General features: G+C 40.5%; 1 protein-coding gene across 3 annotated transcripts in view; it reads left to right on the forward strand.

Moving 5' to 3' along the window:
- NYAP2 (neuronal tyrosine-phosphorylated phosphoinositide-3-kinase adaptor 2) overlaps positions 1-13,349 on the forward strand; it is a 133,021-nt gene that overhangs the window by 66,312 nt on the left and 53,360 nt on the right. For all 3 annotated transcript variants that reach the window (XM_008931228.3, XM_018080049.2, XM_018080050.2), the window contains one exon: positions 11,597-12,694. In XM_008931228.3, the coding sequence (XP_008929476.2) occupies positions 11,597-12,694 (1,098 nt within the window). The remainder of the gene's footprint in view (positions 1-11,596; positions 12,695-13,349) is intronic.

The raw sequence follows: 13,349 nt of genomic DNA on the forward strand, positions 1-13,349 counted from the left end.
TCCTTTTTGCAGTGCCATCAACTTGCCTGGAGGTCACAGTGTATCAGCCTGGGCTTTTCATAGATGTATGAGGGGAAAAAAAAAAAACTAAGCACACAGTTTTGGGGCTAATTTTAGTGGCCTAGCTTCTGGCATGTCAAACAAGAAACACGTACCCCAAAGTTCATGGGATTTGCAGCTGACTGCTAGTTCAGGGTGAGGGGAGCCTTAGATATGGGCATCTAAATAAACCAGAGCATGGTGTACTTGAAATCAGCGAGAGGCATAGCTTAATATCCATTTCCAGTGCAGAGGTATAATATTTGCCATGTCTTCCATAATTTCTCTGAGATGATCATAACTAATCATAAATAATACTCTGCTTCCAAATTCAACCATCTTACAATAACAATTGGAGGATTCTAGCTCTTCTTATGCTTAAGAGTAAAACAAAGCCAGAACTGCAAGTACAGGGCTCTCTGAGCATAAACACGCTTGAAAAAACTCAGCTGTATTGGGAGCAGTATAACCTTTGGGTTGTTGGTCCTAACAGTGCTTTGTGGAGTAAAGGAGATTCCTGTAATTCTCCCCTTCATGCATGGCTGCAAATGGAGCTGTTTCTATTTCCTCTTGGTGAAATATTAAAGGATGGTTTGGCTATAAACCTTGCCTTATAATCAGTGGGGGCATACCAGAACTGTCCTCAATTGGGAAAGTTTCAGTGGGGTTAGGTTTTTGATTGTGACAATGGACGTCTCTTAATATTTGGATTTTGATGAACAAGATGGTAAGTAAACTTTTGATTAAAAGAAAAATCAGTGATCAAAAGAGTAAACATACAAATGGGTACCAAGCACAAACTTGAAGATATACCACTAGTGAGGATGCAAAAACTTGATCATATGTTTAGCCTGCTTATTTTATTATTTATGAGGGTTTGCAAGCAAAAACATGAAAACTCAGTGTTCTGTGGTTCTGAATTTGTTATTTTTTGTTAAAGGCAAATAATTTTTACTGCGTTTGTGGCTAAATATCTGCAGGGGCTAATTGCTGTATGATCCCAGTTCTGAAAATACCTGCTTGCATGTCAGAAAGTGTTATGGCAAATGAAGACTTCTGTAAGTAATACTAACCATCATCTCCCAAGGGTGTAAGTGGAGGAACAGGCCCTTCACATCTCTACCACCACTGGCACAGATGACCTTGAGCATTTCACTTGGCTGTCAGTGTCACAGATTCCTCCTTTGTGACATAGGAATAGCAACAAAGGCTTTGTTAGTGAAATAGTTTGCAATCAGCTTATGATCAGAGTGTTTCTGTTCACATTCAAAGCTTGAGCTGATGGGACGTGTCAGTGCTTTTGTGAGCAGCACTGTAAAAAGAAGTAGAGAAGGGATTATGTGAAAAATACTGTCCTTGCTAATGTGAAATTCTGCACATCTGGCAGGGTTTCATTTGTGAACTCAGGGCAGTCACTGGGGAAACCAAGACTTCAAACAACTACTCAGCATAGGAACTGCTCAAGTTCCCTTTCCCAGCCTCCTGATGGCATCACTGATGCTGCAGAGCGTGAATAAGGATGGCAAAATCTGAGCTGCCATTATGATCCAGATCTGTGAAATGCTGAATGCCATGGGTTTACAGAACAGATAGTCCCATGAGATGGTAGGCAACAACCTGCCTCAGAGCTCAGGCTGTTCTGAGCTGTGCTCTACCACAGACTGTGCCTCGGTGGCGTGGTTGAATTCCTGCAAAGAGCTTTGCTTCTGAACAGCAACAAAATGAAACAGGCTGTAAACAGGCTGTTCCTTTGTGTGCTCTGTCTTTGCCTTTTCACCCTCCATCTCGCTTCTCAGGTGGAACAATGAGGTCAAGCCTGGCATTTGAAACAGGAGGTGGCCTTCCTAAAGCTTGTCTGGAACTGTGCACAACACTGTCAAAATGGTGCTGTACACTGCAGCCATACCAGGTGAATTTATGGTGATGAGACTTGGCTGCATGACCCTTGTAGATCAACACTATTACAGGCTCTACTAGTTTCACTACACCACTCTGCAAATAAGTGCAGGAAGAAATGATGGATGCCAGGCACACAGAGAAACTCCAAGTGGAGGCAGCTGATAATGTGTGGCTTGTCTGTAATTTTGTCAACACTTTATTTAGAGTTGAGGAGGAGAGAGAAGTCAACCCTATGGAGATAGAAGTAAAATTAACAGCTATGAGGCATTTTTCCTAAAGCTGATTACTGTGAGTATTTCATACCATTCAGCCTCTGACCACAGTGCTGCTAGTGTTACATCTCCAGGCCCTGCTGCCTGCCTGTGAGCTGCTCTGACAGTGCTCTCTCCACCTAAGCTATCATCATATTTACCCAAAAGATGCTCAGTGACAACCTGCAGTAACTGCCTCTGCAGGGTCACCTTGTGTCCTTTTGGCAGAGGAAAGAGTGCCCCTTTAGATGAACTCTTGTTCCTTGTGGCTCGTTTGCTTCCTTGATGCTCCTGCTGTGGTGACTCATCTGACCCCAGCCATCAACCTTGTGCTGTGTTTTGAAATGTGAGCTCGGTGGCAGAAAGAAGGGCCTGCCGGATGTGTCAGTCAGCGGCAGCAAGAGGCTCTTTATACAACAGCCAAAAAGAAAGAATTGCAAAAATCCCAGAGAACTTCTGGGGGGAGAGAGGGTTTGTGAAATCTATTGGTTTCTTGTTGCTGGTGGGAGATGCCAAGGACACACAGGAGCCAGTGTGGAGCTGCCGTGCCTGTGAAATTGTTGGACACAGTAAACCTCATGTTGAAGTCCCCAAGAGCTCAGTATTCTGCACACCACCACCTCGGTAGGTCTGCCAGCTTCATTTAATGGGCTGCAATTATTTTAGATGCTCAGCAAACAGATTGTTACTTATATAAGCAAATAATGCATTTGACCTACTTATTGTAGCTGTAAGTAGAAGATAAGCATTGCTGTGGATCTGAAAAATGAAGTGTCCCATATCTCTGGATAAATTATTCAAGTCTTTGCATATAGTAACTGCTAGTGTTCTGGTCTAGTTGCTTGTGAACCAAAACAACAATTAAATCAAGGAAACAAATACAGACTATTTTTCTAGATAAATGAAGGAGTTGAGTTAAACTTACTGTTTCATTAAGCATTTGCTCTTCCTCTAGCTTTATTTCCTTCTTTACCATTTCCCCAGTAAATAATTTTAGAGTTCACTATTTGGGTGCATCTCCTGGTTTTAGAAATGCCCCAGAGCCAGGAACTCTTTCAGAGATCAGTTTTGTTCAGTGTCTCTGTGAGCACTGGGTCAGAAAGCCTGAGTACCATGCCTTCTCCAGGAAGTTCATGAAAGTTCAGCAAACGATTTCCCACATCATTGCCCTGAGCTACAGTAACTGGTAATCGATAGCACTGTTGATCCTGTGAAGCCAGGAGTTGCACTGACTGGAGTCTGCCTTTGTTTACATGAGCATTGCCAGATGATACCACTGAGACCTTCAGTGCCCTTTGGGCAGCAGGTAACATAGGAATAAGCAGCTCAGCCCTCAAAGGCTTACTGGTATGATTGTGGTGTCCACTACGTACCAAGCTCATGTGACGTAGGTGTCTAGGGCATGTGTTGATGGGACTTAGCTCTTTACACATACTCAGAAGCATCCCTTTCTGAACAGAAGGGAGATATTTTCTTTTTACAGGTCAACAGAAATGCTGTTGTGCTTGCAGTCATCCCATGGCAAAGCCTGTAGAAACTCATAGAAAATGCAGAGCCTCACCGTCTTCCGTGTGATGTTCAGGGAATAGCTACAGGGAAACCGCAGAGAGAGAGAAGGGGCAGCTGAGTGTAGGGTGACAACTCTATGAGAACTGCACCACATCAAAATGCTGAGCTGGGGGGTAGTTAGGGTTAGGGTCACCCATTGTTCTCCATTTGAAACTCAGTCAGTTTGTGGAGAGCTGCAAAAGTAGAGCAATAGCAGTCAGTTTACAGTAAAACAGCAAACTGTCTTCCAAGATGACAGTTAAGATTCCATAAATGCTGCTATAAACTGGAAGGGCTTTACTCATGTTGCTGCTCTGTGGCTCTTTCACTGTACTCTGTTGTGACCATGGGTAACTCTTCACTGCTCCAACTCTGTACATGTTTCTGCAGTAAAACCACCGAAAAACACTTTGTAAATTAATTTCTCTGCCAGCATGATTCAGTAATTCTGTTTGCACGCTCTTCATTAATGATGCTTGTGGCAGATAAGTTCCCATGACAATTGCCTTTCTATATCTAGAATTCCTTCAGCATATATAGAGTTACAAAAATTTTTATTGCCACTGGTACACCATTTGCAAAATCTGATTTGCATATTGCAGACTTCAGGCTGTCTGAAACAGAATGAACCAGCACTTTAAAAGTACTCGTTGCATGTGTGGGCAGTGTGAGGATCCTTGAGGTTCCTTCCCCAATCATCCTCCCACTGCTCCCTCCTCAGAACCTCTCCCACTGGAACTGCCATAACTTATACCCATGTAATGTCATAGATCCTGGCCCATTGTGTCTGGGCATATTAGTTCAAGGATATTTTTCTGGATGGATACTCAGAGAGTAACCTAAAAGAAGTTATGTGAGATTTTCGTTTGCCTCCTTTTGCACTCAGCTCATCAGTTTTCCTGTAAAAGGAGGATGATTCAAATTGACTATTCTTTTCTTACTTATCCAAAGTCTTGCTTTTTCTGCCTTTCCAGAGCTGTGCTGACTGACAATAACTTTTAGCCTCAATGAATAGTACAGAACAGCTTGATTGCAAATAATTTGTAATTATTCCTCAAATACTCTCTTCTTTTTTTCTTTGCCTATTCAATGTTATCTGGAAAAATCAGGGACATCAATTACTCATTCTTTAAAAGAACTAGGATGTGAAGTTCAAAATATGTGAGAGCACGAGGCTGGGCATTCGGACAGAGACTTAGTTACTTTGTAATTTTTTTTTAAGTTTTTGAAGACCTTTTCACTGTAGAAAAGACTAATAAGTGGGATTCAGTGTGCCAGGTGGATACACAGAGAAGTGGAGGTCTATGGAGGAGAAAACCTACAAGCCAGTCTGTTCTGGAACGTGGCCATTTGCGGAGGGACTCTCTCCAGCACGCTGATAATCCAAAGGTTTTGATGTATCCTGGCATCTCTGGGTCTACCCTTGTCTCAAGGCTGCAGAACAAAGGACTGGCAGCCCCTCCTGTGCTGGGAGGAGGCACTGGCAGCAAGGCAGTGCTGGCTTTTGGGAATCCCAGGCAGGTGTGGCAACCTTGGCATATAGAGTGAGTTAGGAGCTGGGGTGTTGGGGCTGAGAGTTCAGCTTTGTGGCCCAGATACACAGCCCTAAACTGAATCTGGCAGTACAATGTCTTCAAGCACAGCACCCATCAGCTGCAGTAGTTGTATTGTTGGAGTAATGCAGAACTGAATTTAACTGCAGGGCCCAATTCTGCTCTCTGTTGTACTGATGTTTAATTCTGGAATATCACTCCCAAAGCTACTAGCTTTCCACCACTTTGAATTAGAGCAGAAATCAATCATTTTAAAAGGCAAAAGAAGTTGTAGCCAAAATAAAGAGACCTGAATACTTTTGAGGAAGTCTCCTTAATCATAGCCTTGAGACATACAAGTAGCACGTCAGTATTATTTTATGACATTGACTTTTAGTCCTTTCATTTTCAGTATAATTTTGTCTTCTTTAAATGCCCAAATAATTTCCAGTAAGAGCTAATAGATTCAGGAGCAGAGAAGAAATATGTACTGCATGAAATCATTGTGCTGAAACCACCTATTGCCTATTTGAATTAATCAGGTGGCTCTTTTTTTCCTTCCATGTGCTTCCCCTCTTTTAGAGGATCTTTTAGGAAAGGAAGAGGTAACCTGCAGGGAAAGGCCTTGTGTCCATGAGGACAGTGCTATTTTGAAAGCCAGGGTTTTTTTTGTGACAGAGATACAGTCTCTGATGTTACTTCAATCTAGTGATGATGTTTCTATAATCACTTGTTAAGATGCATCTTTGTGTGTATATTTTCTGACTGTTCTCAGTAGGTGAACGTTTGCATTCAAATATTCCTTGGAGAAGAAAAGATGCATGTTCAACACTGCATGTCTCCAATAACTACATTTAAATTTGCTTTAGTTTTCTGCTGTTGCTTTCCAATGATAGGTAGCTCCGTGCAAGTTTTGATGTAACCAAATAAATTAAAATAAAACCTTTGTGTTAAAAAACCTTTGAGCCTTAACTGGCAAAAGATAGATAGAGAAAGGCAGCATTAAGGGGTAAAATGACAGGCAAGGCCCTGTGGCCTGTGACAAAGAGATGAATTAAACTCAGGTCTCCTGAGTTCCTATCTTTTGCACAGTTCAGAGGACTGTGCCTTTTTAAATTCAGTTTCACTAAGAATATTCAAACTTCACCTACAGAGATAATGAAATCCAACCCAATATAAGCACTGGTGCACAAATGCACTTAAAATGATGTGCAACTTTGAACAAGCAGTTCATTTCATTAGAGCCAGTGGGGTTATTCAGTCTTGAACTTGCATACACATATATATACATATAGGCTCTGTACTACCCTAGAGCTGGATTTTCTCTGTTGAATTATGTGATGTGAATCAGAATCTGTGTATCTGTGATTCAGTATCCAGCACGTTCAGGGTTTAATTAAAGAAATTCTATTTCCTTTCACTCCTGGAGGCTCCTTTTGATAGAGGTATCCCTCAAAATACAATCAGATTAATTCCTTCCACATTTAAAGTCACATTTTTTAAGAAATTTAAACATTTTTAGGACCCAATTCATTCCTTCATTTAGAAATAGTGTGAATCCTATAGCCTCTTGTAAAAATTGAAAGGGAGGAATTTTCCTGTTACATCTGTTTATTCTATTTTTTACAGTGAACAGCACAATTCATCAGATTGGTCTGTGAAATTTAAAAGCTGGAAAACACCCAAAGGACAATTACAAAATTAATTTTAATTTTTAGATGTTTTCACTCATTCCTTACACAGCGAGCAAACAATAAACAGCGCTATGACAACATATTTTCATATTTCAGTCTCTCCTTAAAGAGTAAAAAAATACTTCAGAAGGATAATACCAGAAGCACTTTGTATTTCCAAAATTAACTTTGAAAGGCAGATTATCTGGGCATGTCTGAAAGCTACGTGTAACCTTTGCGCTACATATATCTCATTTCAAAAATGTCATATTCTCGGTAGGGCTTCTGTGAGGCTATTTTAGGCATTGTGCTACTTGCTTTGAGACAAGAACCGAAGTTACCAGAGCCTACATCTCTTGTTTTGCTTGAGGTTTGTTAGAGCTGGATAATTAATTGCTTGGTAGTAGGATACTATTAAACATGGCGAGTTCCTGCCCGAGCAATATAAACTTTGTGAAGTTCACTGTTGTTTGCAAGGATTATTGTATCTCCAGTTTATCAGTCATGGTGATTTGGATGGTTCTGATGCAAACAAGGGTCTGCTAGCACAGCATTGTGGCAGCTCCTATGAGGGCAGAGGACCATGGAGCAGATGCTGAGTTTTCTTCCTCTGAGCGCCTCTCATCTCTCAAACTCCTCACAGGCCTGGTGGTCACTTGTGTTTGTGTGTGTCTGTGATAGAAGCACTTTGAGATGGACGTTTAAGGAAAGTTGCACCTGGCGGGGAAAGAAATAGTTCTCACTTTCATTTTTTCCATTTAGCTTTGGATCAGGACCCACGTCCGCTGATGTATGAGCGGCAGAGTTTCAACACAGGTTAGTGGCAACAGTTGCACCAAGGACATAGTAATCCATGTTGAAAAGCACTTAATTACTCCATGTTTAGGGCAGACAACACAGCAGTGTGTGTACCACGAATATGTCAGCATGGTTTGCTTTTCATAGGAGTTTATGTTCTCAGCAGGTACTGAATACTTTTTCTGCCTGATAAATGTCAAGTACTTCAAGCAATCTTGCCTATTCCTCTCTGGAGATTGCCAAATAATCCCCTTTCATGGAGTATGGGGTCTTGCCAGGGCTTCTGCATTCATGTACATCTATCTCTGGGAAATGTTGGTAATACAGAAACTGCACAAATACTCCCTGCTCCTTTCATTAGCTTTGCACAGCTCTGTTTAGCTGCAGGATTCCTGTTTTTTTCTCTATTGTTCCAGGCTGGAGCGGTAGTTCATGATCCATATTCCATTATAAGGTGTCCTGTAGAATTCAGCCCTTACCATGGACCTCTGTTTCAGAGTAGAAACCTTTGCTGAATAAACTGAAATGTCTTGCATCATTAACTTCTTAAACCTAATTCAATTTGCCTCCTGAATGTCCCCCTGCATCCAAGGGGAGTTCGTGGTAGATGTTGAACAGTTCCTCTGTTCCCAGTCATGATTAAATGATTCCTTTGTTATTTATCCATTTACCTGTGTGTTTTCTCTAGGAAGTCTTATACTTTGTGCAATATATGGGAGGTAGATACTTTTTTACCTTTTAAAGTTTATAAAATACTTAAAACATTTAGTTCAAAATTGTAATTTGAAAAGTCCAATTTGTCACAGAAGGAAAAAGATCTCAGTAACACGCCACCTCCTGGAAATAGATGGTTTCATAAAATTAACTATGGCAGAGGAAAAATTCTTTAGAAACAAAATGGAAAGTAAATCACTTTGTCACATTTTACTCTGTCTCATACAGCAAGATTGGGTCATTTGACCTTTTTGTTGATAATGTCACCAAGATATTTTAGGCTAATGCTGCATATCATGCAACAACAGATGAGGCTCTGTGTGTCACTTGGTACTTAGTTTCAACCCATGCAAAAATACAAGACTAAATGGCAGAATGTCAATCATTTTTCCTTGACATTTCTCATTTCCTCATTTGTAATGTAATGTAATTTGTAATGTTGTATATGCAAACTACAGCACCTCAGGACAGGTTTAGACCGTGTGGCAGAACTTAATCAATTGGATAAAAAACTGTGAAAATGGAAGGAGGGAAGAGGAAAATATGCTTTTTCGAGCAATTTTTTTGAAAACACAGTACTTGTAACCACTTTTGGCTATTTTTCAATAAAAATATCAGCTAACACTATCCTTGAATGACCACTGACACAAGAGCATCCCAAGTTTTGATTATTTGTCTTTCCTTAACATCTCTGTAGATAAAGAGATGAAAGAGTGGGGATGTAGCTGTGAGGCAGAGCATGTTCTCAGTGGGACACCCGTGGCACAGAAGATGTAGAAACCAGCACACGGAACAGGGTGTTGAGGAGAGCAGAGGATGAGGAAATGTTTCTGTCTCAGGTATTCATTAAGGAGCATGAAGCACAGGGAACAGAAGACTGGGAGAAGCCTCTGTGTACAATTTTCAGATGTAGCCAAAATAGAGTTCAGGTCATATGCAACACATTCACAAATGATCAGACAGTTTGTGCCAGTCACTGACTCTCTTTATTTTAATGACAGCAATCTGAATAAGATTGCTTTTGACAGGGCTGTAAATCAGATTAACAGAGGTGTGGAGAGAGGATTGAGATCAAATTTATGTCAATAGAATATATACAAATATAATTTACAAATAACAGACTAAACGAAAAAGAAATAGTAATTTAGCTGCAAGCATGGCAAGAAAGATATGCTAGCATTGTCAAATACATCAGGAGTAGTATTTTCTGCAAAGCCCAAAAGATTCTGGTAGCCTACATCTCATTCCCAAAAGTCTAACCTAATACATTCAAGAAAATTAATTTGGGTTAATTAAAAAGACAAATTTAAAATGCATTAGGATATATCCACACAGTGAAAAAAATTATCAAGCTACCAAACACTCTTATCTGTGGTAGCTTTTGCATGTCCCTAGCCTGCTGCAAAGTGGAACACATTAATTAGAATCATCATGAAAGCATAATATAATTTTTCGAGTGTTATTTTGTTTCTTTTAATTCTGGAAAGATTTCTTTTTCTTTTTGCTTTGTTGTACCTTAGTTGTATGTTAAGCTTAAACAAATGCTGCTGATGAAGAGTGGTCTCATTACTTCATATATGTACATGTGCATATATGTACATTCGCAGCTCCATATTCCTAAACAAAACTTGTTTATCATCTGCCTGTACTGCTGTGCCTTCTGGGAATTGAACAGAGGTTATTTAGCAGATCAAAGCAGAATTGTGACAAAGTGACAACACTGTGTTTGAGTCCTCCTCTGATACCGACCAAGTCACCTTAGTAAGGTGCTTTAATGCAGGTCTCTGCCAGCCCTGGGCCAGAGTCCTCACAGGTACTGTCCTCAAAATACTGTCTTTGAGCTGGCAGAGCAGAGCCTCACTGCTGGCTTTCATAATATGTTTAAGGCTGTTTCTAAGAGAGGATTTTTGACTCCGTGAGTACTGCCTGCTTGGTTTAACATCAGACGTTTGCTGGCTGTTTGCTGATGGTTCAGCAGAAGGTGTCTGAAAATTTCTCTGAGCACTGAGTTCACAGTGGCAGATTTGGAGCAGTGAATTGCAAGGAACAACAAAGTTTGGAAAGGTGGGAAAGCTGCCATTCAGAACTGGCCTGTAGTATAGGAGTTTTTTGGGGTTGGTTTGTTCGTTTTGTTTCTTAATTGGGAAACTTACTAATGAGGTGTCAATCACTGTATAGGAATATAAACGAAGTTTAATGTATGCGGTAACTTTTGTTTCTGAATAAATTTGTTGAATCTGCATTGACTAAAAACTAGCTTCACCTAAACATTTAATGAGACATTTTATTAACCCTAACATTTAATGAGATGTTTTATTAGCTCCTTATGCAAAGCGAACAAAATGCAATTTCCATGAATTTCTTTATTGTTTAATTCACAAAGGATAATTTCTAAGAAACCCTTGACCTCTCATTTCAAATCAGTTTCATCACAATGTTTTGATTTATAGTTTCAAAGACAAGGTTCCTATAAATAACCTGTGTGGAAAGGATCTGAATCTGAGACTTTGTTCCTCCTTGACTTTGCTGAAATCTTGTTAATAATGGGATAGATTCCAGATAAATTAGGATTATCTCAACAGTAGATTTTACAGTTTGTGTATGACTATTTCCTTTCTCTGTCAGTGCTGAGAGAATTGTTGTGCTTTGTGCAAGAAGTTACTATAATTATAAAGGTCTTGCTTCATCACTGTGTCACTTCAGAGTTACATCACTGTCATTCCAGTATGAATGTCCAGGATCTTAATTATTCTCTTGGGGCCAAAAGGAGTTCATTTTGAAACTTAGTGTTATGTCTTAAGCAACTCTTTGGATCTTTAAAATCCCACAGTGATATTTGAAAAGCATAATATTTAAAAATGGAAAGTCCCCTGTCCCAAAGAGTTTGGGAAAGAACAGATGTCTCGGAGGAAGGGAAGTGCTCACTAACTACTGGAGTGTCAGAGCATTCTGGGGGAACTCTAGGAGTGTTTTGAATATAGGGTTATTTTTATAATGTTCTAGTGATGTAATACCAGAGAAAACCAACAACAAGCTGGTCCCAGGAAATTCATTCCAGAATTATGACACTGTAATGGAAATCTTATGGTTGACAAAGTGTGTTACATGCTTCTGATTAGTTTATATTTTGTTCTGTTTTCAGTGTCAGCCAAACCAAGACCTCACAGTGATGAATACACAAAGAAGATTCCACCTCCTAAGCCGAAACGAAATCCAAACACTCAGCTAAGCACATCTTTTGATGAAACATATATCAAAAAGCATGGCCCTATGAAGACAACACTCACTAGGGATGCCTCTTTATCGCAGGTCAGCAGTCCTGCTCCTGACACAGAGGAAGAAGAGCCTGTTTATATTGAAATGGTTGGGAATATTCTCAGAGACTTCAAAAAAGATGAGGATGACCAAAGCGAAGCCGTCTATGAGGAGATGAAATACCCTATATTTGATGATGTAGGCCAAGATTCAAAATGTCAATGTGAATATGACCATCACACTTGTTCTTCTCAGTGTGCTACTCCCACAGTGCCTGACCTAGATTTCACCAAGTCTTCAGTGCCATCTACTCCCAAGGGCTTGCTTTGTGATATACCCCCACCATTTCCAAATCTGCTTTCTCACAGACCTCCACTGCTGGTGTTCCCACCAGCACCAGTGCAGTGTTCCCCAAATTCTGACGAGTCTCCTCTAACTCCACTAGAGGTCACAAAGCTTCCCGTTTTAGAAAATGTGTCTTACATCAAACAACAAGCTGGAGCTTCTCCATCTTCACTGCCACCTCATACACCAGGCCATCAAAAACTGGAGAAAGATCAGACAGTATCTCATGGAACTAGCACCCCTGGGCACACCTCCTCACCTCCTCATCCTTCTACCTTATACAGAACACAGTCTCCACATGGTTATCCTAAAAGTCACTCTGCCTCACCTTCTCCTGTCAGTATGGGTAGGTCTCTCACCCCCTTAAGCCTCAAAAGACCTCCACCTTATGACTCTGTACATTCAGGAAGTCTCTCAAGAAGCTCCCCATCAGTGCCTCATTCTACAGCCAGAAACACATTGCAAGAAGGAGGAAAGATGGTAAATGCCTCTGTCAGTACCTACGGGTCATCCTGTCAGAGTGGTTCCCGTTCTCGGACACCCACCAGTCCTCTGGAGGAACTAACCAGCCTCTTCACCTCAGGACGAAGTCTCCTGAGGAAGTCCTCCAGTGGCAGAAGATCTAAGGAGCCTGCAGAAAGTAAGTCCTTGGTGTAATTTTTCCTCATTTTTCTTTTTACAATATATCTTTCATTAGATGTGTTAAATATGTTATATATATTAGATATCTCAGAAGTCTGAATTATATAAATTTCTTGTAACAAAAAGAAAAATTATTATTGTCAAAATTGCTTTAGTCTTCATATTGTTATATTTTTAAGGTTTTTAAGTATGCATACTGCACTGCAGAAGTACAGCTCATGACTTGGTCTTGCAAAAGAAATCAATTTTCATTAATTTTCCACAAATGTAACGTTTCCATGTGAGTTGGGATCTTCCTACCATGGCACATCCTTCCTTTCTTGATGGATGCTAGGACACAGTCATTGTCCAAGCAGTTGGTAGCAAAATAAGCAAACAGTCCTTGTTTGGTTTTTTTTTTGCCAAGATCCAGTGATCACCCTTAACTTGACCAGTGATCCCAGCAAGTATGATACCAACCAGAGGTACCAGCTTAACTTTGGTTAAGCCTTGGTCAAAGGCTGGAGTCGATGATCTTGGAGGTCTCTTCCAACCTAAATGATTCTGTGATTCTTTGTAAACCATTCCTCTCCTTCCCACTGCCTCCTTCTGTGCTGTGACACAGAGTATCTCTTTCAGCTGGGCTAGTGGGACTGGTTGGGAGGTTGTGCTGT

The sequence above is a fragment of the Manacus vitellinus genome, unplaced genomic scaffold, assembly GCF_001715985.3.
Source record: "Manacus vitellinus isolate BGI_N305 unplaced genomic scaffold, ASM171598v3 scaffold_49_pilon, whole genome shotgun sequence".
Lineage (NCBI taxonomy): Eukaryota > Metazoa > Chordata > Aves > Passeriformes > Pipridae > Manacus > Manacus vitellinus.